Source organism: Podarcis gaigeae (assembly GCF_964106915.1).
Source record: "Podarcis gaigeae genome assembly, chromosome: 12".
In the NCBI taxonomy this organism is placed as follows: Eukaryota; Metazoa; Chordata; class Lepidosauria; order Squamata; family Lacertidae; genus Podarcis; species Podarcis gaigeae.
Window position 1 is genome coordinate 7,303,320 of NC_139688.1, and position 27,392 is coordinate 7,330,711.

The 27,392-nt window shown below is 48.0% G+C and overlaps 1 protein-coding gene across 1 annotated transcript; it reads left to right on the forward strand.

Annotated features, from left to right (window-relative positions):
- Window positions 1-534: 534 nt before the first annotated feature.
- Window positions 535-27,194, forward strand: HHATL (hedgehog acyltransferase like). The gene is made up of 13 exons (XM_083704236.1): window positions 535-643; window positions 762-821; window positions 8,148-8,302; window positions 12,963-13,030; window positions 15,551-15,664; window positions 17,947-18,141; window positions 20,523-20,732; window positions 20,886-21,057; window positions 21,805-21,949; window positions 23,796-23,831; window positions 24,973-25,174; window positions 26,028-26,169; window positions 26,879-27,194. The coding sequence occupies exons 3-13, from the start codon at window positions 8,197-8,199 to the stop codon at window positions 26,998-27,000; spliced, it is 1,512 nt and encodes a 503-aa protein (XP_083560362.1). The 5' UTR covers window positions 535-643; window positions 762-821; window positions 8,148-8,196; the 3' UTR covers window positions 27,001-27,194.
- The last annotated feature ends 198 nt before the right edge of the window (window positions 27,195-27,392 follow it).

Here is a 27,392-nt window from a genome sequence, read left to right on the forward strand (position 1 = left end):
CCACAAAAAGCCCCAGGGTTTATTGTAAAGTGGATTCGTTGCGCTAGTGCAGCAAAACCCTTTCATCCAATTCAGCTGCGCATGGCTAAGGTTCTGGCATATGCGCCTGAGCCCCTCCTGCAAAATAATGACAGTCACACTGGAGACAAGCTCCCTCCTGCATTTCCCTAGCTGCATATTCAGGGATGGTGTCGAGTGGCCCTGATTTACTGCGCCAGAGCCGCCCTCCGACACTTACGGGCAGCAGCAAAGCGCACCCCAGGGAAGCAACTCAATCCTGCTGGCCCGGGACTTGCAGCAGCAGCAGCCAGGTAGCAGCGCTGTGAGCGAGCCAATATCTGTGCACCTTGGGGCTGCTGGCTTCGCCTTGCTCCTCTGTCCTCCTCTCTCACATTGTCCTGAATTAACTTTGGCTGCTCCCGCTCCAGCTCCTGCTGCTGTTTTGGGCTGTCTTCAGCAGTCCTTTTGATAGGCAGCTCCTGGGCCAGCCCCTCTCTCTGCAGTGGTCCTCCAAAATAAAAATATCTGCAGCCGGCCACCTTCCACTCTTTGCTAAACTGACACCAGGGACCTGCCAAGGAGGGGGGGGCACCCACTGGCCGATCACTCCTTTAAAACACACAAACAAAAACCACTGGAACAGGTGCTTTTTACAGAAGGACTTTTTTTATCTCTCTCTCTCCTTCATTCATGTCTATCTAAACTTGGGACTTTCAAACAGAGGTTACCCCGGCCTCATCCTCTGCCTCCTCTTATCCCAGACCTCCCCTTTATTCTCCAGGCCGGTGGTGGTGCTGAACTCGGCCAGCTTGTTTCTCAAGGTCAGTGAGAGGGGAATCTGCATGCTGCCAAGGGGGTTTGGGTAGGGCAAAATCTGGCGTGTGGTTTAAGTCGCCAGCCGGTTGTCCCCTGCAGCTGCCGCCGCTGCTTCTGTGTGGGATTTGCTAGTGGCACAGCTGCCGGCTAGCGAAGGGTTAAACAGCATGTGCGCTCAGCTGGAAGGAGAGAGGTGTGCGGAGGGCAAGTCGGAGGGAACCGCTTCTGGCCATGGCATTCGTCCACAGTGCAGAAGCTCCGATATCGATATACTGGCACATTGCAACGGTGAGAGGTCCTTGGGACGTCACATGCAGGTGTGTGCACTGGAGCAACAGCAACAACAAAAGAGTCAGGCAAAGAAAGCTCGTTCAAAAGGGCCGTAAAACTTCCACGCTTGGTGCATCTCCGAGCGCCTGTCAGAGACTGCCCCAGGAAAACGATCGCCTCTGCTATCACATTGCACCGCCGGCTGCAGATAGAGCAATTACTAAGCTAAAATTGGACAGGATGGCTGCTTTGCCGATGATTTCCCTCTCCACCCCGCCTCACCCCAGCTACAGTGCCATTGCCTGCCTTATGCTATTTAAGTCCCCGGCTCCATTAGCTGTCTCCCTCCCTCACCACCGTGATCAATAATGCAGCTTCCCTTTAAAAAAACATACGGCATTATCGATGCAGGATAGAGCCAGTAGAATTAACACACCTGATCGTTTATTCCAGGACCAAAGAACATTGGGTTGTTGTTTTTTTAATTGATGCAGAGCCAGGGGTGCAATTAGGTCATTCTGACCTCTGGCCTTACTGGGGCCGTATATGTGTCTGTGCAGGCAGTGGGGGGGAGGGTTAGCCCTCTTTGGACAGAATCATTTGACTTTAAAATTGTTGCATTGAGGGCACCTTCTAACTTGTTCCACACCCTCAAGTTTTCCTCTGATGAAATTAGGTGCCTCATTTTCAATACAGTCATACCTGTAAGTAATGGGTTACTTCCAGGTTTCGGCGGTCGAGCATGCGCAGAAGCGCTAAACTGCCCTTTGCGCATGTGCAGAAGTGCTGAATTGTAACCCGCACGTGCGCAGGGATGGGTTGCGAACACTGCGGGTTGCGAATGTGCATCATGCACAGATCACATTCACAACCTGAGCACCCACTGTAGTATTATTATTATTATTATTATTATTACAACGACGATGATGACGACTGGACCTAATGGTTAGGGGTCCCTTTACCTTTACTACTGCTACTATGACTCCACATATCTGACAGGGTTGCCCCAGCCACTCTGGGCGGCTTCCAACATATATAAAAACATAAAGCATTAAACATTACAAAACTTCCCGATACAGGGCTGCCTTCAGATATCTTCTAAAGCTTGTCTAGTTACTTATCTCCTTGGCTCAGGAGCCACATAACTCCATACCCTCCAAAATATATCTGGCAAAAATAGAGACGTCCTAAGGAAAAGTGGGACATTCCAGGATCAGATCAGAAACCGGGACGGCTTCTGTAAATACTGGACTGTCCCTGGATAATAGGGACACTTGGAGGGGCTGTCGTTCTGCTAAGCAGGGACCTTCCCTGCTTCAAAGATATTCCCTGATGGTAACCCATATGCAGAAGCAGAAATTAACCGCAAAGACTAGGAGCTGCAACAACACGTAGCTCTAACCATTGTGAGCTTCCTGTTAACAGATTGAGGTTGAATCCTGACAAGACAGAAGTATTGTTTTTGGGGGACAGGGGGCGGGTGGGTGTGGGGGATACCCTGGTCCTGAATGGGGTAACTGTGCCCCTGAAGGACCAGGTGTGCAGCCTGGGAGTCATTCTGGACTCACAGCTGTCCATGGAGGCGCAGGTCAATTCTGTGTCCAGGGCAGCTGTTTATCAGCTCCATCTAGTACGCAGGCTGAGACCCTACCTGTCCGCGGACTGTCTCGCCAGAGTGTGCATGGCCAAGTTATCTCCCACTTGGACTACTGCAATGTGTTCTACGTGGGGCTACCTTTGAAGGTGTCCCGGAAACAGCCATAAATCCAGAATGCGACAGCTAGACTGGTGACTGGGAGCGGCCGCTGGGACCACATAATACCAGTCCTGAGAGATCTGCATTGGCTCCCAGATAGTTTCCGAGCACAATTCAAAGTGTTGGTGTTGACATTTAAAGCCCTAAACGGCCCTGGCCCAATATACCTGAAGGAGCATCTCCACCCCCATCATTCTACCCGGACACTGAGATCCAGCGCCGAGGGCCTTCTGGCAGTTCCCTTATTGTGAAAAGTGAGGTTACCAGACAGAGGGCCTTCTCAGTAGTGGCACCCATCCTGTGGAACGCCCTCCCTTCAGATGTGTAGGAAATAAGCCGCTATCCTATCTTTAAAAGACATCTGAAGGCAGCCCTGTTTAGGGAAGTTTTTAATATTTAATGCTGTATTGTTTTTAACACTCAATTGGGAGCTGCCCAGAGTGGCTGGGGAAGCTCAGCCAGATGGGCCGGGTATAAATAATAAAATTATTATTATTATTATTATTATTATTATTATTATTATTATTATTATTCCAGCTTCATCCTCTGCACACTACATTATACCATATCTGTGAAGGCATGACAAAATGTTGTGTGCGTGGTTGCAAGGGCCTGCTTAAAAAAAAAAAAAATACGGCCCCAATCCAGCCAGAAGTTAAAGCACCCTTAAATAGCAGCATTGAGTTCAGTCAAAGAACCGAGTGCATGGCTGGCTGTGTCCCAGGGATGGGGGACCTGTGGGGGTCCAGATGTTACCAAACTATAACTCCCATCATTCCAAAGTCAAACCACTGGTCCTGCTGGCTGGGGCTTCCAAAAAAATATTAAAATACTGTTGCAATTATACAGTACAAAGAGCGGCCCCAGCTGGCAGAAGAGCTTGTCCCTACACTCAAGTAGGACCCTGGCAGAGACATATGCCCGACTGGCATGTTGTCTCCCTCCTGATCAATCATTTGGGAGCTTCTAAAGCTTTCTTCAGCCCGAACATCACAGCGACCAATGCCAACAGACACCAGCACACTTAGGGATCCACAGAGTCTTCGTAGCTTGCGTGACAGACCTCAGCAGGTCAGCATTTTGGCTAATAATAATAATAATAATTTATTATTTGTACCCCGCCCATCTGGCTGGGTTTCCCCAGCCACTCTGGGTGGCTTCCATAGAAACCAAAAATATACTAAAATATCACAGATTAAAAACTTCCCTGAACAGGGCTGCCTTAAGATGTCTTCTGAATGTCAGGTAGTTATTTATCGCTTTGACATCTGATGGGAGGGCGTTCCACAGGGCAGGCGCTACTACCGAGAAGGCCCTCTGCCTGGTTCCTGTAGCTTTGCTTCTTGCAGCGAGGGAACCGCCAGAAGGCCCTCGGAGCTGGACCTCAGCGTCCGGGCAGAACGATGGGGGTGGAGACGCTCCTTCAGGTATACTGGGCCGAGGCTATTTAGGGCTTTAAAGGTCAACACCAGCACTTTGAATTGTGCTCGGAAACGTACTGGGAGCCAATGTAGGTCTTTCAAGATCGGTGTTATGTGGTCTCGGCGGCCGGCCCCAGTCACCAGTCTAGCTGTAGTTTCTGAGTCACCTTCAAAGGTAGCCCCACATAGAGCGCATTGCAGTAGTCCAAGCGGGAGATAACTAGAGCATGCACCACTCTGGCGAGACAGTCCATGGGCAGGTAGGGTCTCAACCTGTGTACCAGGTGGAGTTGGTAGACAGCTGCCCTGGATACAGAACTGACCTGTGCCTCCATGGACAGCTGTGAGTCCAGAATGACTCCCAGGCTGCGCACCTGGTCCTTCAGGGGCACAGTTACCCCATTCAGGACCAGGGAGTCTCCTCCACACCAGCCCTGTCCCCCAAAAACAGTACTTCTGTCTTGTCAGGATTCAACCTCAATCTGTTAGCTGCCATCCATCCTGCAACCGCCTCCAGGCACTCACACAGGACCTTCACCGCCTTCACTGGTTCTGATCTAAAAGAGAGGTAGAGCTGGGTATCATCTGCATATTGATGGACACCCAGCCCAAACCTCCTGATGATCTCTCCCAGTGGCTTCATATAGATGTTAAAAAGCATGGGGGAGAGGACAGAACCCTGAGGCACCCACCACCACTTTCTGAACACGGCCCAGGAGGAAGGAGCGAAACCACTGTATGACAGTGCCCCCAGCTCCCAGCCCCTCTAGACCGTCCAGAAGGATGTTATGGTCAATTGTATCAAAGGCTGCTGAGAGATCCAGCAGAACTAGGAAACAACTCTCACCTTTGTCCCTAGCTCGCCAGAGATCATCAACCAGCGTGAGCAAGGCAGTTTCAGTCCCATGATGAGGCCTGAATCCCGATTGGAAGGGATCCAAATGGTCCGCATCCTCCAGGCATGCCTGGAGTTGTTCAGCAACCACGCGCTCAATCACCTTGCCCAAGAATAGAAGATTTGAGACTGGGCGATAGTTGGCCATACTGGCCAGGTCTAAAGATGGTTTTTTTTAAGAAGCGGTTTAATGACCGCCTCTTTCAGCAGATCTGGGAATGTTCCCTCACAGAGGGAAGCATTCACTACCCCGCAGAGCCCATCGCCTAGCCCTTCCTGGCTTGCTTTTATTAGCCAGGATGGGCAAGGATCAAGGAGACAGGTGGTTGGTTTCACACGTACTTTATTTACATATAAACACACAGAGAGCACTGCAACGTGGCTCCTTCTCTCTCTAGCATCAGACAGCAAAGAGAAAAAGAACAAAGGAGAATAGTCCCACTTCACGGAACACAGTAACACAAACATCCTGTCTCCGTCACTTCCCACTCTGTGGAGTCAAAACATACACCATCATGTGATGGACAACGATCCCATGACTGCAATCATGGAGCAGGAATTCTAACAGATGCCACTGTACTGGAAGGCAACTGCCTAGTGTGCAAATACTACTACTACTATATAATATATTTGTACCCCGCCATCTGGCTGGGTTGCCCCAGACACTCTTGGCAGCTTCCAATACATATAAAAACATCATAAAAATCAAACATTAATAGTAACAATCTGATTCAATATACAGTGGTACCTTGGTTTACGAACTTAAGTCCGTTCTTAAACCAAAGCTGTTCTCAAACTGAGGTGTGCTTTCCCTAATGAGGCTCCCTGCCACCAGTACCCTTCCACTGTTCGGATTCCGTTCGTAGACCGAGGTAAATTTCGCTAACCGGAACACTACTTCCGGTTTTGCAGAGTTCGTATACCGAATAGTTCGTAAACAGGGCTGTTCTTAAACCGAGGTACCACTGTATATAAAAAACCTCACAATAACTTTAAAATAAACAACATATCAAATAAAGCAACATTCAATAATCCATTAGAGTCTAATAGTAAACAGTAAAATTAAAGGACGGCAAATAATAATTAAACAGTTTACACTTATCAATTGAAATAAAGAATTGCCAACCTATAATCAATAAAAAAACAACAGCAAATCACCATGCACAAAATTCCACAAAACATACAAAACCATGTAAAAGGGTCAAATTGAGAAACATGGGACACACAACTTATAATTTATTTATTTTTTAATATCCTGAAAAATAACTGCAGGCTCAAGAAGGCAGTGATTCCCATTCTGAGCTGCATTCATAGCAGGGGTGGCCCATCCCATTTTGCCATTCCCCCCTCCCTGCTGCCCCACACCTGCTGAAACCTCACTTACTAGGCTCAGCCCTGGAGAAGTGGTGGTGAGATCTCACTATAGCACCGCGAGATCTGCCTGGAAGCCACTGCTGCTTCTCCTTGCTTTTCCAATGGTGGTGGCAGGAGCCTCCCCTTGAGATTTTGCCACCTGAGGCAGCTGCCTCAGTCTGTCTCATGGGCGGGCCGGCCCTGATCACCAATATCGTTGCTTTTTGCAGTCCAGGGCCAGTTCTGCTCTGGAGTCACTCCCATGTTATTCCTATCTATTCCTTTCTGTGCTGACTGTGCTGTTCAGTCCAAAGAACGAGCAGAACCCAACAGGGCTGGCTCCCTTGGGCGCATGAAGTTTGTAGGACACCTCAAGAACAACATCTGCTTGGTCATACTTTGGGAGGTTGCCTGTCTGCTTGGGGGCTTGGGCTGGGTGTGGACTTCCATTAAGTTATTAACTCTGTGGGAATATGACCCATGGGAAGATAATAGCAGCCGGGGCTACTGTGAGCAGCTGATAGCAGCGAGTTCGAGGCCTGATACAGTTGTGGTAGGATGATATCTTAGCTGGGAGTGTATAGGTGGCAGTTCACAGTGCATTGTGGGTAGAACGCACACTATCTACAAACATATATACATTCACAAAAATAAGTTGGAGTGGAATACCCCCCACTACTTATCTTTCTGCTGGAAAAAGCTTCACTTCTTGAATTTTTGCATGTCAGCCTAACAACAACAACATTTTATTTATATTCTGCTCTCCCCAGCTGAAGCCAGGCTCAGAGCAGCTAACAACAGTAAAAGTAACACAGTTTACATAAAATCACAATCAATTAATTGAAACACATTCTAAAATCAATTCATTCTAAAATCAATTCAGAGTCAAATTAATGGCAACCCTCGGGCTAGAGTTCTATGAGGATTACAGAAAGAGGGCGTCAGACTGTGCCTTGGCCAAAGGCCTGGTGGAACAGCTCTGTCTTGCAAGCCCTGCAGAAAGATGTCAAGTCCCACAGGGCCCTAGTTTCTTGTGACAGAGAGTTCCACCAGATCGGGGCCAAGGCTGAAAAAGCTTCTGTTAAGGGTGCAGGAACTGGCCAAGGGGTGGCTGGGTGGGTGTAGTAAAGTAAAGGTAAAGGGACCCCTGACCATTAGGTCCAGTTGCGGACAACTCTGGGGTTGCGGCGCTCATCTCGCTTTATTGACCGAGGGAGCCGGCGTACAGCTTCCGGGTCATGTGGCCAGCATGACTAAGCAGCTTCTGGCAAACCAGAGCAGCGCACAGAAACACCGTTTACCTTCCCGCTGGAGTGGTACCTAGTTATCTACTTGCACTTTGACGTGCTTTCGAACGTTGGCAGGAGCAGGGACCGAGCAACGGGAGCTCACCCCATCGCAGGGATTCGAACCGCCGACCTTCCGATCGGCAAGCCCTAGGCTCTGTGGTTTAATCCACAGCGCCACCAATACCCATTAGACTAGGGACAGCTGAATATTGTGCTGGGAATATTCACCCTGCACATGTATGAATGAAGACAGCTCTGCGGGCAGAATAACTCCCGCGATCCCTTGGAGCCCACAACCAACTCCATGAAATGTGAAGGTATCTCCCCCTGCTTCCTTCCCTCTGCAGATCTGGATCTCCTTGGAGTTGGCTTCTGTGGCAGCAGCGACCCTCCAACATGGGCATTAAAGCGCAGTTGCCCACTTACGAGCTGGGGCTCTACGCTCTGGTCGTGGCAGGTGCCATCGTTTACAGCGGACAGGAGATCTTCGAAAGCTCCAGAGGTAACTCTTTCTGTCCAGTCAAGGCCAAGAGAATGGGACTTTGACTCAGTTGGGCTAGAGGAGAGGACATCTCCATTTTTCCACTTGTCCTATAAAACAAGGGCAGAGAGCCTTTTCTTCTTCTGCAGCTGAGGGCCACATTCTCTCCTGGGCAAGCTTCTTGGGGCCACATGCCAGGGTGGGCAGAGCCATAAGCCAAAGTGGGTGGAGCAACAAATGCTAATTTGCTTCCACCTCCCTCTCTGTTGTCCATCCAAGCAGGCTTGAAGGGTGCATTATAGCTAGGCAAAAACAGCCAACGAGGGTGCAAGGCAGGGTGTGGGTGTGGCCTGAGAAAGGGTGTGGCCTGGATAGACTCCTGAGAACCAGGCAGAGAGATGATTTTATGAATAAACATATAAACAAAACATATTGGGAGTCAGTGTGGTGCAGCAGTTAGAGTGCTAGACCAGGACCTGGGAGACCCGGGTTAGAATGTTGTAATCTCAAGCCTTGTCAGAGGAATTTGCCACTCTCCAGGCACCTGGCTTGAGTTACTTGTTGACCTCCCTGTCTGCGACTCCCGGCAGGAGACAGGCGAGGTCTCTATCGGCGATCCTCCTCAAACGTGAGAAGAACACACCACTCTTCCCTCCTCCCTGCCTTCCCAAGGAAGGGGAAAAGAGACAGACAGAAATGTATTTACATGCCTTTATTTCTGTCTATGCAGCAGTACAGAGAAACACATCTGCACTCTCCAAACACCAACAGTAGAGAGAGAAACTCCACCCCTGTACTTCCAGTACCGGTCAGATGACACTCTGAGCTAACATCCGGTGCTCAGTACAGTGAATAGACTGTCCCTTCGTTCCCACGGTACAGTCCCAAACATCAACATCCTGTTTGGCTTTCCAGCCAGCTGCAGCTCGCTGCTGCATTGCTCCTTTTTCGTAACATAGAATCCCCACTCAGCCATGAAGCTAGCTGGGGGACCGTTGGAGAGATATTTACTCTCAGCCTAACTTATTTCAAAGGGTTGCTGAAAGGATAAAATGGGAAAGAGGAGAACTCTGTAGGCTGCCTTGAGTTCCTCGAAAGAAAGGTGGGATATATACAGTGGTACCTCGGGTTACAAACGCTTCGGGTTACAGACTCCGCTAACCCAGAAGTAGTACCTTGGGTTAAGAACTTTGCTTCAGGATGAAAACAGAAATCGTGCTCCGGCGGCACGGTGGCAGCAGCAGGAGGCCCCATTAGCTAAAGTGGTGCTTTAGGTTAAGAACAGTTTCAGGTTAAGAACGGACCTCCGGAATGAATTAAGTTCTTAACCAGAGGTACTACTGCAAATGAAATAATGTGAATAAACAGAAACGAAAATGGAAAAGATTCAGAGCTCTGGTATCACAATAATATTCAAGCTTCCATCCAGTGAAAGAAGGCAAATTCAAAGAAATGAGCCTCTCAAAAGGCTCAAATGTAGCCAGGATGCCGAACTAGATGTGCCATTGGCCTGATCCAGCTCATCTTAGGCTCTTATAAGCATATTGAGGCAGATATATGCAAACACACTTTCGATTCTGCCTGCCCCTGCAAAGGTTTAGGGGACAGCTTTGTTCCCCATCAGCTCATGCCCTTTGACTTCCTGCTGAAATCCTGTATAATTTTGTGCCACAAGCTTTTTCTTTTTTTTTCAGGGTGGGGGTGGGTTCGTACTTTCCTTGTGCTAAAGAATAAGTGCCCCTCCAGGCAGAAAGAACACAGTAGCACCAGGGAAGCATTGCAGAACCGCAAATAAAGCTGAACAGTGTGTGGACGATCTGATCAAGTCCACCACTGAGATGGATCTCTCGCTTGGACTACTGCAATGTGCTCTACGTGGGGCTACCTTTGAAGGTGACCCGGAAACTACAACTAATCCAGAATGCGGCAGCCAGACTGGTGACTGGAAGCGGCCACCGAGACCATATAACATCGGTTCTGAGAGATCAGCATTGGCTCCCAGTACGTTTCCGAGCACAATTCAAAGTGCTGGTGCTGACCTTGAAAGCCCTAAACGGCCTCGGTCCAGTATACCTGAAGGAGCGTCTCCACCCCCATTGTCCAGTCCGGACACTGAGGTCCAGCGCCGAGGGCCTTCTGGCGGTTCCCTCCCTGCGAGAAGCCAAGTTACAGGGAACCAGGCAGAGGGCCTTCTCAGTAGTGGTGCCCGCCCTGTGGAATGCCCTCCCACCAGATGTCAAAGAGAAAAACAACTACCAGACTTTTAGAAGACATCTGAAGACAGCCCTGTTTAGGGAAGCTTTTAATGTTTAATAGATTATTGTATTTTAATATTCTGTTGTAAGCCGCCTAGAGTGGCTGGGGAAGCCCAGCCAGATGGGCGGGGTATAAATAATAAATAATAATAATAATAATAACAATTAATGACACTGGTTGCATCAATGACTTGTAGCGGGGGGGACACCCTCAGCCCCAGTCTGGAGAAGCCTTAAGCCTGCCCACTGCAAGGGAAAATATAGCCCCTTGCTTTTCAACAACAACATAAATTAATAAAATTTTATTTATATCCCGCCCTCCCCAGCCAAAGCCAGGCTCAGAGCGGCTAACAACAGTAAAATAAAACAACATTCTAAAATTATTTCATCGTTTCAATGAAAACCAATAGTTTTCATTGTATAATTAGTTACACTGTGCTGTTAGCACCCTGTGCTCCTTAAAGAGCTACATGAGCCTTGGGATTTAACACAGACAGTGGTGCAATCATACAGAGAGGCTGGGAGGGCAGTGCTGTCACGCCAACTTAAAGTTTAGCTGCATTTGGGAAGGGGGATTAAGAGGGTAAAACGGAAGGAAAGAGCCTGTTGAGCAAAAGCCAAGCATTTGGCCAGAAGTTATATTTTTTTTTAATATAATATTTATTAAATTTTCAACAGGAACAAAGTTACAAAAATAGTAAAAAAAAAAAAGAATACAGAAAATACAAAAACCAGAAAAGTAAAAATAGTAAAGAAAAATAAAAGCAGTTAAAAGTAAATCCCTCTTTCTATTTTCTTACCACTCATTTGCTTATTTTCATGACTTCCTCACACCTCCCTTTTTTGTATTCCATTTAATAATTAGTTCAGCAAATCCATACCCTCTTTGTTTCCCTTAATTTCTTATCTTCACATATTATAACTTCGAATTTTCATCTAATATCAATCTTGGCCAGAAGTTTTGAAGTTGCTCCATAACGCTTGGAGTAAAGGTCAGCATTTTGGCACCTGTGTAGGCTCCCTGGAATCGCCAGGGCATGCGCAGTAGGGTGGCGGGTTCCTAAGCTCAGCCCCAGTGCTCCATTGCACAGATGTTGCATATGAGGGTACAGGTCTCTGTGTGTGGCTCATTCCCCACCACCCCATCGCCTCTGTTGTACCAAGGTGAGTTGGAGTTGATGGCGTGTTGCCGTAGCAACATGCCGATGTGCCACTTTCGTAACTGTACAGCTCACCCCCTGACTTGCCCCTGGTTCCACCCTTTGTCTGTGCCAGGTACCAGAAGCTACCCAGAGCATGCAATTGTGCACTACAAAATGACCTTAACAGAGTGTGGACATGGCTCTTTCCCCCGGTGACCAAATAAGGGCAGCGTACAGTGTGGCGAGTCACCGAGTCACCGCAGTATATCATCTGGCTGAGTTGCTGCAGCATACCAACATGGGGAAAGGGAAGGGCACAGTGGAGAGAGACAGGCATGGTGCACACACGCCTGCGGAGCCAATCTGGTGGTCCTGCCAAGGTGTTTGCACCAACCTTGCCACTGCCTTGCCTTTGCCCTCCCCTCCACCCTGGCATGGTGCAGTAACTCTGATCAGGAGGACGCCAGGTGATTGATGCAGTTCCCTGGGGCTGGTGGGAGTTTAAAATATACAGTGGTACCTCGGGTTAAGTACTTAATTCATTCCGGAGGTCCATTCTTAACCTAAAACTGTTCTTAACCTGAAGCACCACTTTAGCTAATGGGGCCTCCCACTGCCGCCGCACAGCCAGAGCACAATTTCTGTTCTCACCCTGAAGCAAAGTTCTTAACCCGAGGTACTATTTCTGGGTTAGCGGAGTCTGTAACCTGAAGCGTATGTAACCTGAAGCGTATGTAACCCGAGTTACCATTGTACTCGGAGTTGAGTGTGAATTTCATGCTCTTTATTCAGCTCATAGTAGCAATGAATGAAATTTTCCCCAAAACGTCTAGCTACATATACATTATTTACACAATGGGCCCTGCGTGATTGGCTAATTCCGGGCTGCTCCTGCAAGCCAATCCGGTTGCTGATTCACTCCATCCAGGAGCCTAATTGGCTGCTCCTGCAGGCCAATCAGGTTGCTTATTCACTTCCACCTGAAGCTGGATTGGCTGCTCCCGCAGGCCAATCAGGTTGCTGATTCATTTCATCCAGGAGCCTGATTGGCTGCTCCTGCAGGCCAATAACGTTGCTGATTCACTTCCACCTGCAGCTGGATTGGGTGGCTCCTGCAGACCAATTAGACTGCTGCATTCTGGATCCTATTGTTCTAGGATTCAGCTCAGTACATAACAGATTTGTAGTTCAGAATGCCTGGAGGGCACTAGATTGGCCGGGCCAAGGTATTTCCTCGATGTGACCCGGTGCTTTCCCCAACAAGTAACACATTTTCTCTTTCAGAAAGCATGAACCGAAAAGCTTTCCGGGAGAACATTAAACCAGGATGGCATTACTTTGGCAGGAAAATGGTGAGCGGTACAATTTTGGGGGCCATCTTTGGCCAGTCGCTGCTTAGAAGGGGGCTGGGTCGGTCCAGGCTGCAATGAATATTCACACCTGTTTAAAATTTGCCAAAATTTCCCGTTGCCTCCAGAGCTGTCGGAGGGGCTGTTCAGTGAATTTGCATGGAGGAGGGATGTGGGTGGAGTATGTGTGAATTGTGTAGGCAGAGAGGAAGACTGGGAGACATATGGGTAAGTGCATCTGGGTGGGCGTAAAAAATATGACTGGGTGCAGGATCCTGCCATGACTGCAGATCTATGAAATCATAGATCTATGGGCCAGGGCATATGGGTAAGTGCATCTGGGTGGGCGTACAAAATATGACTGGGTGCAGGATCCTGCCACGACTGCAGATCTATGAAATCATAGATCTATGGGCCAGGGCATATGGGTAAGTGCATCTGGGTGGGCGTACAAAATATGACTGGGTGCAGGATCCTGCCACGACTGCAGATCTATGAAATCATAGATCTATGGGCCAGGGCATATGGGTAAGTGCATCTGGGTGGGCGTACAAAATATGACTGGGTGCAGGATCCTGCCACGACTGCAGATCTATGAAATCATAGATCTATGGGCCAGGGCATATGGGTAAGTGCATCTGGGTGGGCGTACAAAATATGACTGGGTGCAGGATCCTGCCACGACTGCAGATCTATGAAATCATAGATCTATGGGCCAGGGCATCTATGAAGTCAATAACTTCCCGTGATCTATGGGGCCACAGCTACTACAGATGTTCACTCTTGTTCAAAAGCAGCATTGCTTCCTTTCACTGAAAAACATCCAAAAACCCAGCATGGAGGGCAGTGAAAACTGGCCAGGCCTGCTGGCTTGGACCCAGGACAGTGGGTGCCCAGGATCGTATGCATGCATGCGTCTGATGTCAGCATGCTTGTCATGGCCAGGGCACATTTTTGAGAGGGAGTTTGACTGGGTGCCCCCACACGGGCTCCCTCAGCCAGTGTGGTGTAGTGGTTAGGAGTGGTAGACTCATAATCTGGTGAACCGGGTTCAATTCCCTGCTCCCCCACATGCAGCTGCTGGGTGACCTTGGGCCAGTCACACTTCTCTGAAGTCTCTCAGCCCCACTCACCTCACAGAGTGTTTGTTGTGGGGGAGGAGGGGAAAGGAGAATGTTAGCCGCTTTGAGACTTCTTTGGGTAGTGATAAAGCGGGGTATCAAATCCAAACTCTTCTTCTTCTTCTCATTGGAGTCTGGTTCTGGCACGCAACTGGAGCTCTCGGATCAAATATGATCCGGGGGTGGACAGAGCGGAGGAGAGGCTGCCCCCACGAGGGAGAAGCCAGCTCCATCATCCCAGCCTCAGCTCCACTCCTGTGTCAGGTCTGACCCGGGAGGTGGAGAGAAGAAAAAAAGTCGGGGCAGCATTTCCACTCATCTCCTCAGTTGGGCAGCGTGCCTGGCCGGGCCGGGTGCAACGGGCTCCCTCAGGGGCACGCTTGGTGGAAGGTTATGTTCTGCCGTTGGGTGTGCTGACATTGTGCATGGCCCCTTCATGGGGAATGTTGTGGGGGCTGGAACACACACAGCCCCACACGCTTGGCGCCTATGATACTGGTATTAATAAATATGCAGGTAAAAGGTAAAGGGACCCCTGACAGTTAGGTCCAGTCGTGGCCGACTCTGGCTGACTCTATAGACCGAGGGAGCCGGCATACAGCTTCCGGATCACGTGGCCAGCATGACTAAGCCGCTTCTGGCGAACCAGAGCAGCGCACGGAAACACTGTTTACCTTCCCGCCGGAGCGGTACCTATTTATCTACTTGCACTTTGACATGCTTTTGAACTGCTAGGTTGGCAGGAGCAGGGACCGAGCGACGGGAGCTCATCCCGTCGCGGGGATTCGAACCGCCGACCTTCTGATTGGCAAGCCCTATCATGTACTGGCGGAAGGTCTTTCCACACCCTGGGGCCCTTATCTAATAATAATAATAATAGTAATAATATGTTATTTATACCCCACCCACCTAGCTGGGTTTCCCCAGCCACTCTGGGTGGCTCCCAACAGAATATTAAAAACATGAGTGGTGGTTAAGCTGCCGCCAGACCTGCCTGAGGCAGCAACCTCACTCTGCCCAATGACTGGGCTGGCCCTATTAAGCCTATGCAATGCACTTAGTTTTGCCTGCCATTTGAACCCTTGTTTACATATTTCCATGCAGCTCCACAGCAACCAGGGATATGGTTGCTTCTTCCAGACAGGGGAAGGGTAAATCGAGAGAAAATGGACAGGACGGGTGGGTTAGAGGATCACATTTTGATGCTTGTGATGCCGTGTGAATGACCAGAAAAACTGCACCGATCCCGAAATAACTATCTGGAATTATCCAGAAAGTTGTGTCAACTTTTTCTCCGGCAAACAGGACCGGCTGCTGTGTTGATTGTGTGTGAGGCAGGGCTTGTGAAAGCAGAAAATCTGAGCTTCTGTGATCTTACTGGTTCAGTTCTCTGTCCTTGCAGGATGCAGCTGACTTTGAATGGGCCATGTGGTTCACTTCCTTCAGAAACTTCATCATCTTTGCCCTCTCTGGGCATGTTCTCTTCGCCAAGATCTGCTCCATGACGACTCCTCAAGTAAGCAAGTACAACCTTAAGTAAAGCTTACAGCACCACCTGCTGGCAGGGTTTTGTTACAAACAATTGGATCAAATGTTTAAGTCTGAAAAGTGTTTCATCTGTGGCTGGATCGTGACCAAGGTCAACAAAAATTATATGAAGACTCATCAGTGGAAATTAAAAGAAAGCTGGAAATGAGGGGGATGGAAATAAGAACTGGAAAAAAGGGCATGGGTTAGAATAATGATGGATTCTGTAGAAACAACATATAAATATATTCATGTAAATATACTATTGTTGACTCAAGCATGTCTAAATGTGTTGAACATGTTGATCAAAACGGGTCAGCTTAAACTCTCCTGTGATTGTTAAATAGGCACACATACACCAGAGCTATCTAGTGAATTAATTTCGAGCAGCCAAAATAAATTTACTTTAGCAGCAATTAAACAAGCAGTGTGATCAGTGGCAGAAATGGACCTGAAGATCATCGCACTGAATACACCTAGAAACTTGTTATATAGTGAGCAATTTGAGGTGGGTGGTGAATAGGAAGCCTTGAGGGAGTCAAGATCCCGGGGAATAAGGCTGCAGTCCTAACTCAACTTACCAGGGAGAAAGCCCCTGTGAATTCATTGGGGTTTATTTCTGAGTAGAGATGGTTGAGATTCCACCGGAAGCCCTGACTTTGACATGATGCATCATTGCTGTGTACAGATTCTCCTGTATTACTTCAAGGCATGCAAAATGTAGCCAATCTGATCCAGGCAAAAAACTATAAACCATAGATGTTCATATCTGGGCAGTGGAGGGACCTAAATGATACGATATGATAATCTTTATTGTCATTGTCCCATACAGAACAACAAAATTGAAAATCTACATCAGACATTCAGAAACCAACAAGCCTGCTATCCCAGCTATGGTTAGCCCCCTAAAAACTCTGATACCCCATAATTAAATACAATATACTCCCACAGAGACTACCTTACACTGAGTTTAAAACCAAAATTGCATTTGGGTAGAAACTGTTTCTCAGGCGGCTAGTCCTAGTCTTGATAACCCTGTACCTTCTTCCAGAAGGCAGAAGCTGAAAGAGATCATTTCCGGAGTGCGCACTATCCTGCGCTATCTCTGCAGCTTTCTTATGGCACCTGAAAGCATAGATTTGATCCAAGGTGGGAAGAGTGTACCCAATTATTCTCTCCACAGTCTTTACAACCCTGGACAACATTGTTTTTCCCCTGACCGTGCAGCTCCCAAACCACACACACAGACCATAAGTTAATACACCAATGTCCCCAAAGTGTGGCAGGCTTCCCAAGCTCTCCAGAACTCTCCACCAGGAAAGATGCTACAGAAATCAGAGCAGGCGTGCAGAACCTCTGACTTCCTAGGTGCTGCTGCCAGCATCCCCATGTTGGCTGGGGCAGATGGGAGCTGCAGCCGAGCATGATCTGGGAGGAGGCAAAGATTCCAGACCCCTGAAGCAGAGGTTGAGGGGAACCAGGACAAATGAAAAAGCCATGCTTCTTTATCCCAGAATCCTAGGTTTGCAACCTGGTATTTGGAGCACTTGGAAGAATAACAGTTTATTATTTATACCCCGCCCATCTGGCTGGGTTTCCCCAACTACTCTGGGCAGCTCCCAACAGAATATTAAAAACAAGATAAAACATCAAACATTAAAAACTTCCCTAAACAGGGATGCCTTCAGATGTCTTCTAAAAGTCAGATAGTTGTTTATTTCCTTGACATCTGACGGGAGGGTATTCCACAGGGCAGGTGCCACCACTTAGAAGGCCCTCTGCCTGGTTCCCTGTAACCTCACTTCTCACAGTGAGGGAACCGCCAGAAGGCCCACAGCACTGGACCTCAGTGTCTAGGCTGAACAATGGAGGTATACTGGAAGAGTGTGTGTGTGTTTTCACACTATTTTCACTAATATGTACGCTTAATTTTGTATACATTTTTGGTTGGAGAACTTGAAGGAGTTCAACTTTTGAAGGACAGTTGTTTTGGGGGAGTGAAAACAAGGTCAGACTGCATTCCAGTGCAGACCAAGCCCAATTTCTCCTCCATCTCCAGAAATGTGTGGTTTCCCCCCTCCCTTGGAAATCTGTTTTTGGGGGAGAAAGGGAAACTCCCCATGGGAAGGGAGGTTTCCGCGCAGCCAGGAATGTGAGATGAGATCTGAAGGTGCTGCTTAGACGGACGTCTGCGGAGGAAGGTATTCTAGCCCCACGGACCACAAAGGCCTGTGATAAAAGTAGACAAAAGGTTATTTCATTCTCTCACAGCACAGGTCTGTGGTTTACATGGTGTACGGGCTACTGGCTGTGCTGGGAACAATGGGCAGCACTTTCCTGATGATCGTCCTGTCCCACTGCTTGGTCATCTACACCGTCTCGCTCGTTAAGCAGAAGTGGCTGTGTTTCATCGCGGGCCTTTGCAGCTTGGCCTCCTTCAAGGTGGAGCCGTTCAGCAGCTGGCAGGTATGTCCGTGTGCAGCTACCTCACCTGCCAAAGAGGGACTTGGCTGGCCGAGTCCTCAGAACCAGACCAGACATGGTCCATGTGGTGGCCTCCAAATCTTCTTGGGTTCCCATCATCCCTGACCATTGGTCATGCTGGCTGGGGCCAAGGGGAGCTGGAACCCAACAGTCTCTGGAAGGAAGCACATTGGCTATCTCTGGGTTATGGGGTTCAAGAGGGTCCAGATCCAAGGCAGGGTCCAAATTGCTCACTCGGCCATGGAACTCACTGGGGGAGGCTAAGCAGGTTATTATTGTCTTTCAGCCTAGCCTTACCAATGGGGCTGGCATTGAGGGACAATTTTGTTGTTGTTGTTTATTGAATTTATATACAGTAGTACCTCGCGTGACATACGATTCAGGTTACAGACTCCACTAACCCAGAAATAGTGCTTCAGGTTAAGAACTTTGCTTCAGGATAAGAACAGAAATCTTGCTCCGGCGGCGCGGCAGCAGCAGGAGGCCCCATTAGCTAAAGTGGTGCTTCAGGTTAAGAACAGTTTCAGGACCTCTGGAATGGACCTCCGGAACGAATTAAGTACTTAACCCGAGGTACCACTGTATTGCCTTCGAGATAAGGACAACTGTGACTTTAAAGAAGAATGGGAACTTTTTACAAATTACTTTAAAAAAAACCAAAATGAATTGGACTCCTTGGCAGGTTCTGAAGAAACATACACAAATTTATTGATTGTTAACATAATAGACAGATGATTTAAGGATCTTGACAATTTGATAATATGCAGAGAATAATATGTGTTGAAAAATCAGAGAGAGGAATTGAGGGAAGTCTCGGAGGGGAGGGATGGCTTCTTTTTGGGGAGGGGGAAGGTGGAAATTTGGGGGGATGAAAAGGAGATGATATGTTTTGATAATTTGTTATGTTGAAATTCTTAATAAAAACTATTAAAAAAAAAAGAATTTACCGTATATATTGCCCTATACTTGGAGGTCTTAGGGCAGTTCACATAAAAGGATCACGGCATATAAAATAAAAAGCAATAACCCAATAATTACGCACGCCCCCCCCCCAAAAGAGAGCCACATTTTAAAAGGGTATGGGATGCTGATCAGAACCAAAGGCCTGGTTAAGAAGCAATGTTTTTGCCTGGTGCCTAAAGGTGTATAATGAAGTGCCAGGCCAATTTCTTTGGGGAGAACATTCCACAGAAGGGGAGCCACTGCAGAGAAGGCCCTTGTGTTGCCACCCTCCGGACCTCTTGTTGGCATCTGTCTGCCTCAAGAGACGGTGGAGTGTGCCTCCAGGGGTGAAGCCACATCGCTGGAGAATCACAGCACCAGCTGTGGCTGCAGACACCAGTAACTCACAACTGCTGCCTCCTGCGTTGTTTTTGTTGCTTTAGTAGCACCAAAGTGACCTCCCCTGGGGCGCGGGTGACAAGACCCCTCTCTCAGCTTTGCTGATATAGCCAAAGAAAAGCAGAGCCACTCCCAGTTTGGCTATTGGAGTTGCTGGAAGGAGGCAAACAGGGCACCATCCAACTGTCTTAGGGACTTCACTCCAGATTTGTGTAGGCTTTCCTCCTTGAGCTTTTCTTCTCCCGAAGATGTCCTACAAGGCTGCAGATATCAATTGTTCTTTGGGGTTTACTTCTGAAGCCTTTCTTGTGAATGAGTATAATCACAAGAGGTTCAGGATCAGAGTTTTCTTTCTCCTAGATGGGCTCCCTTCCCGGGTGGACAAGCCCCCATCTGCCCCTGACTTCCCTCCACAGCTCAGGCAGAAACCGCCTTCTTGACTGTTGGACCCACACTTGGTCTTGTCTGCTCAACCTGCCAATGGGATGGTGTTAATAAGGGATATATTATAATATAAAAGGTAAAGGTAAAGGGACCCCTGACCAGTCGTGGCCGACTCTGGGGTTGCGGCGCTCATCTTGCTTTATTGGCCGAGGGAGCCGGCGTACAGCTTCCGGGTCATGTGGCCAGCATGACTAAGCCGCTTCTGGCGAACCAGAGCAGTGCACGGAAACGCCGTTTATCTTCCCGCTGGAATGGTACCTATTTATCTACTTGCACTTTGACGTGCTTTTGAACTGCTAGGTTGGCAGGAGCAGGGACTGAGCAAGGGAGCTCACCCTGTCGCGGAGATTTGAACCGACAACCTTCTGATCGGCAAGCCCTAGGCTCCGTGGTTTAACCCACAGCACCACCCGCATCCCTTTTATATTATAATATAGATTGTTCAAAAATATGTTCAGATCAGGGCTGCCTGAAAGATCTAGTGCACAGGGCGAATTGAGAGGTTTCTCTGCACCAGACGAGACTCTGAAGCAACCTCGTTTCCTTGGTATATGTGGTAACTATTCTCTTTTGTCCAGAATGGGTTTGTAACAGGAAATTTTGATCTTCAAGATGTTCTCTTTTACGGAGGAACCGGCTTCAGCATCATGCGTGCCATGAGTTTTGCCCTGGAGAACTGTGAGAGGAAGGAAGGCAATTACTCCATCTTCACCCTTCTGAAATACAATTTCTACCTCCCCTTCTTTTTCTTCGGACCTGTCATGACCTTTGACCGGTTCCATGACCAGGTGGGCTGGATTCACTGCTCCTTTCTTGGATGGGGGGGGGCTGTTGGGCAACCCTCTTCTCCCCGATACAGTCACTCATGCTATGTGATGTTCTCTCTGTGTCCATGAACAAAGCACATGTTCTTCCATCTTCCCCTTTTTCCCTGACCACAGGTGCACGTCAGTGAGTTGCGGCGCAAAGACTATGAGATGTGGCACATCTGTGTCCATGCTTTCGTCCATCTTGTGGCCATCATGGCAGTGGATGTCTTTTTCCACTTCTTCTATATCCTGACCCTTCCTTCGGACATGAAGTTTGTCAACCACCTCTCAGATTGGGCGTTGGGTGAGTGAGTCCTCAGTTCTGTGTTCGGGGAGTAAAGGAAGCCCCTTTCTTATTTTCTTTCCGGTGTGTTTTCCACATAGATCATTCCCACGTGCTCTTAAGATTACTTTCAGAGGAGACATTCCAGTCAAATCCAGGGATGGGGAAAGATGTTGGAAGTGGTTTGCGTTTTAATGAGACACCAATTCCCACTTCTCAAACCAATCAGCAAAGCAAAGCAAAATTTTCCTTTGAAATTTGCACTTCTCCAAATTTTGCAATGCAGTCCTCACGCCAGATAACATGTGCAAAAATGCATACATTAGCATGCAAAGAAAGGTATGTATATTCGTCAAAATTGCATACATTAGGAGAAATTTGCATTAGAATGAAATTGAAATGCATTTGCAGGACGATTTTTTAAAAACAACAACAAAATATCTTAAATTTCTGAGCAGATGTGGAAGACTGGATTTAACATTGGGAAAACATGAAACACGGACGACAGAAATGGATTGTTTTGTCCATCCATAGGTACATGGAAAGTTATACTGAGTAAGGACATTGACCCATATAGCTTAGTCCTGTCTACCCTGATGGGCAGTTTTCATATAGGGAGTCTTCCTCTGTCTTACCTGGAGATGCTGAGGACCGAACCTGGGACCTTCTGCATCCAAACCAGTTCCCCAAAATGCTGCGCGTAGTCCTGTGCCCTTGCTTCCTTGTACATCAACCTGCTGCCCCTCTCCTTCCTCTTCTGTTCCGCAGCTGGCCTGGCTTACTCCAACCTGGTCTACGACTGGGTGAAAGCTGCAGTGATGTTTGGGGTCATCAACACCATCGCCAGGCTGGATCACCTGGACCCCCCTCAGCCGCCCAAATGCATCACCATGCTCTACGTCTTTGCAGAAACGTGAGTATACCCACCGATATCTTCACAGTCTCCGGTTGCTTGGGAGATTGCCCTGGAGAGGACTTGGGCAGCTGTGGAAAGGCGGGAGGAGACTTTCAGCCTTAGAAACTGCTTCGTGGGGCAAGACCTGCCAGAGATGAGCTGCTGTGCCAGAGATGAGCTGCCCACTCCTGCACAGAATCTGTCTTTGCTAATAAAGAGTTAACTATGTCCCACACAAATGGATGTGGGTGGCGCTGTGGGTTAAACCACAGAGCCTAGGACTTGCCGATCAGAAGGTCGGTGGTTCAAATCCCCGCCATGGGGTGAGCTCCCGTTGCTCGGTCCCTGCTCCTGCCAACCTAGCAGTTCGAAAGCTCATCAATTAAAACACTTAATTGTAATACAGTGGTACCTGTGGATGCGAACGGGATCCGTTCTGGAGCCCCATTCGCATCCCGAAGTGAACGTAACCTGTGTCCACGCGTCTTCGTGTGCGCAGGTCATGTTTCGGCGCTTCCATGCATGCACATGACATCATTTTGAGCGTCTGCGCATGTGTGCGCGGCGAAACCCAGAAGTAACACGCTCCGTTACTTCCAGGTCACCACAGAGCACAACCCAAAAATACTCATCCCAAAGTGTATGTATCCCAAGGTATGACTGTACTACATAGAAGCAGCATAAAAGACAATATAATCATGAATAACAATAAAATTCAAACTTCAAAAATCAATTTGGGGGAAATCCATCCAATAAGCATTATATAGTCACCAGAACTAGCTGGCTGAATTAGTCCTACTTGGGCCAGCAAGGAGGCCAGGGGAGAATTAGCTGTGGGGTCTCAGAGTGGGTAATCTTCATAAAAAGGGGTGGGGGAGGGAAGAGAAGGGAAATAAAAGATCAAGCTGAATTCAAATTAAAGGCCAGGCGGAATAGCTCTGTCTTACAGGCTCAGTGGAAGGAGGTTAAATCCTGAAGGGATTTAGTCTCCTGGGACAGAGCATTCCACCAGGTCGGAGCCATCACTGAAAAGGCCCTAATTTAGTCCAACCCCTTGCAACACAGGAATCCCATCCAATGTGGCACTCGAACCCAGGACCCTGAGAGTAAGAGTCTCATTCTCTGCCGACTGAGCTTGTGCTCTTTGCTTTCAAGGGAATCCAAACACTATGGAAAATGTAAAACTATTTCCAGCCCCCCCCCACCAAAAAAAATTAGTCAATGAAAATGCAGCAGCAACAGTCAATTAAACAAAGCCATTGAACAGCCATCGGAAAAATAAATAGACTATCGAACCCCTTGCATGAACACACACACAAACCTTGTTTCTAAGAGGGGCAGTTCAAAGCTTGCCTCTTGAAAATAAAAATCTCATTTCTCCAATAACTCTAAATCCACTGTTTGTTTCTATGGTATTGTGGGCTTTTCATTGCCTTTGGTATTTTTATATTCTTCTGACTGGCTTTCAAAGGCACCTTGAACTGTGGAGGAGGCAGCATTTAAAGGCACACTTGAGAACCATGAAAGATTCCTTGCCGTATATATTGTTTAGACAGGCCTTTGAAACATGGAAATTTCTCTTTCTTAACCAATCAGTATTTATTGAGGTTTTCAACGATGTTTTTACAGAGGCCTTTTGCTGATATTCTTCTTGCATGCCGTGTGGCGCCTGGATTTTTTTAAAAAATGAAAGCGTGAATTCTAAATTGGTAAATAAAATAAAATCTGGTTGTGTTACTTCACCCATGGGCTTAGAGCACTTTTCAGCAGCCATGTGCCCTGGAGGGAATAGATGTGGAACCAGGGGCAACAAATAAAGTAAAAGCTTCTGTTTTTTAATCCAACTTTTGCATTTGTCTCGCAGGCACTTTGACAGAGGGATTAACGACTGGCTATGCAAGTAAGTTCCCTTTCCGGCGATGGCACTTAATGTTTCTTGGGGTCCCGGGGAGATTTCCTGCTCTCATAACAAACTATTCACAGTCGGTGGTGGAGAAATAAGGGAATATTCATCTAGTGCCCGCCATTTCCACCTAATAATAATAATAATAATAATAATAATTTATTATTTATACCCCACCCATCTGGCTGGGTTTCCCCAGCCACTCTGGGGGGCTTCCAACAGAACACTAAAATACAATAACCTATTAAACATTAATAGGTTAATTAAACCTATTAAACATTAATAGGTTAATTAAACCTATTAAACATTAATAGGCGTGCTCTGGTCCATGGGGTCATGAAGAGTCGGACACGACTAAACGACTAAACAACAACATTAAACATTAAAAGCTTCCCTAAACAGGGTTGCCTTCAGATATCTTCTAAAAGTCTAGTAGTTGTTCTTCTCTTTGACATCTGAGGGGAGGGCGTTCCACAGGGCGGGCACCACTACTGAGAAGGCCCTCTGCCTGGTTCCCTGTAACTTGGCTTCTCTCAGCGAGGGAACCGCCAGAAGGCCCCGGAGCTGGACCTCAGTGTCTGAGCAGAACGATGGAAACGCTCCTTCAGGTATACTGGGCCGAGGCCGTTTAGGGCTTTAAAGGTCAGCACCAACACTTTGAATTGTGCTCGGAAATGTACTGGGAGCCACTGTAGGTCTTTCAAGACCGGTGTTATATGGTCCCGACGGCCGCTCCCAGTGACCAGTCTAGCTGCCGCATTCTGGATTAGTTGTAGTTTCCGGGTCACCTTCAAAGGTAACCCCACATACAGCGCATTGTAGTAGACCAAGCGAGAGATAAATAGAGCATGCACCACTCTGGCGAGACAGTCTGCGGACAGGTAGGGTCTCAGCCTGCGTACCAGATGGAGCTGATAAACAGCTGTCCTGGACACAGAATTGACCTGAGCCTCCATGGACAGCTGTGATTACACAATGACTCCCAGGCTGCGCACCTGGTCCTTCAGGTCCTTATCAAATCATAGAATTGTCAAGTTCAGGTTCTACCCTCTGGGGCAGCAGAAAAGAAGCTTGTTGCGTCTTGGGGACATGAAATCTCTAGCCAACCTTCTCACTGTGTGTGTGCTTTGACTCCTAGGTACGTCTACGATTATATCGGGGGCAATCACGACAACATCCTGAAGGAGCTGGTGGCCACCATCGCCACCTTTCTTGTGACCACCCTCTGGCTTGGTCCTTGCGAAATAGTTTACATCTGGTCCATCTGCAACTGCTTTGGCCTCAATTTCGAGCTGTGGGTGCAGCAGTTCTTTCAGCTGAAGCCGTTTGCCGCCATAGAGGTATAAGCCTTGGTCCTTAATGCATTGCAAGACTCTTAAGGCTGGGCTGAGGGTGGGGATCCCTCCAGATGTTATTGTGTTGCATGTGTGCAGCCAACACTAGCATATGTTTGTAGACACATTGCAGAGAGGTTAAGGATCTTTTACTGGCGTTACGGCATACTCTTGTCATCTTTCTCTTTGGCGATCACTCATAGCCAAGTAAGATTGTCTTCCATAAACACAGTTTTAATAGTGAGTCCGTAAGTGACGGTGGAGGCCAGTTCTGGATCCACATGTCCTTCCACAGTGGGGACATTGGTTTCCGGGTGAGAGTTGATCATGGTTTGCCAAGCATGCCTTCTTCTTAGCACATTTCTCCCTTTTGTCTCAAGTTCAAGCATTTTCAAAGCCCACGACACCTTTGGTAAAGGCTGTTCTCCAACTGGAGCGCTCGAAGGCCAGTTTTTCCCAGTTGGCGGTGTTTATGCTACATTTTTAAAGATTTGCCTTGAGGGAGTCTTTAAACCTTTTTTGTTGACCACCAGCATTACGCTTTCCATTTTAAAGTTTGGAATAGAGTAGTTGCTTTGGAAGACCATAACCAGGCATCCGCACAACATGACCAGTCCAACGAAGTTGATGTTGAAGAATCCTTGCTTCGACACTGGTGATCTTCGCTTTTTCCAGTACACTGGCATTAGCTCACATGTCTTCCCAAGTGATGTGTAACATTTTTCGGAGACACTGTTGATGGAATCTTTCGAGGAGTTGGAGATGACATTTATAAGTGGATATACTTGTTATGGATGTGTGTTAACCCTTAACCTTATGCCCATGAGAAACTCTTACACAAGTATCTTCTCCCTGGCAGGCCAGAATGTCGGAGGCAATGTCTCGGCGGATTAGAGGCTTCTTTGGGGCAGCCAACTTCTGGGCTATCGTCCTGTACAACATTCTTGCCCTCAATAGCCTCGAATTTGCCATTCTCGTTGCCACGAGAATTCTCCAAACAGGTAACGTTCCTCCAGCAGAGGAGGCTGTACCCGTTAGCCAGCTTACATGACAAACCCACTAGAGAGGCGGATCAATATTTGGAATTGAACACCTGCTGTTTCTGAGGCTCCTCGGCCTCTTGCCCTCCTTACTTCTCTCCAGTAGCACACATACCGGTAACTTCTTCTGTCCCTGGTCCCTGTATGGGGTGTCCTAGGCCCTTTCATCCTCCCCATAAAACTCTGCCTCAGAACTGGGTAAAGAGTATGAGGGACCTCAGGCTAACATACCCTTCCTCAACCTTGGGCCCCCAGATGTTGTTGGACTACAAGTCCCATCATCCCTGACCACTGGTCCTGGTAGCAAGGGATGATGGGATTTGTAGTCCAACAACATCTCGTGGCCCAAGTATGAGAAAGGTGGGGCTAATAGAAGGGGAGAGGTGGGGAACCTCAGGCTCTGTCTGTCCCTCAGGACTTCCCCCCAGCCACACCTCTCACTGTTTTTGCCTATCTGGAATTTGTCCTTGAACTCTGAGCATGCCTTTTGGGCCAAGGGTAGAGGGTGCACGTGAGCATGTACAGAGAGGGAATGACTGCTAAACCAGTCTAAAACTGTGGCCCAGTTATGCTCATTCTCTCATAACATTCCCGTTCCTCAAATCTGGCCAGCTACGAAATATCTGTCCTGTGGCCATGTTGATCTCTTCTCCTTCGCTCTCCTCCTCAGGTTTCCCCCTCAGCACATTATCCATCTGGTTCATCACTTACTGCGGTGTGCAGCTGATCAAGGAGAGAGAACGTGTCCTGGCTCTCCAGGAGGAGAAAGGAGACAAGGACAAGACAGAGTAAAGGAGAGGGAGAGAGGCCAGCCCGCAAAATGGCCGCTGCGGCTTTTTGACACGCTAGGCCAAAGTGCCTGACCCCTCAGCCCTGAGGGCCTGTATGCTGCCACGAAGACCTCCTGTAGCCACGTACAAGCTCACCTGTGTAATGAACTCCTTTCCCCATTTAAATTAAAAAATATATTTTCTATAAGACTCAAACACAAGGGCTGCCAAGTTATTTCTGTAAAGAGCCGCTATGTTGTGAGTGTGCCGTGATTCAGACCTCGCTGTTCTTTGGGAGCTCCTCTAATCTATGGCCAGCTTCTGGCTCTGCAGGAAGGTTGCATATTGTCATAAACCATTAAATAGTAGGTAATATAGAGGAAATCTGGGACGTGGGTGGCGCTGTGGGTCAAA

Excerpts from the sequence above, each read along its gene's own strand:
- HHATL (XM_083704236.1), top strand. The coding sequence starts at position 8,197 with ATGGGCATTAAAGCGCAGTTGCCCACTTACGAGCTGGGGCTCTACGCT. Across the intron at positions 18,142-20,522 it reads AGCCGTTCAGCAGCTGGCAG|AATGGGTTTGTAACAGGAAA; the intron begins GTATGTCCGTGT and ends TCTTTTGTCCAG. Across the intron at positions 20,733-20,885 it reads TTGACCGGTTCCATGACCAG|GTGCACGTCAGTGAGTTGCG; the intron begins GTGGGCTGGATT and ends CCCTGACCACAG.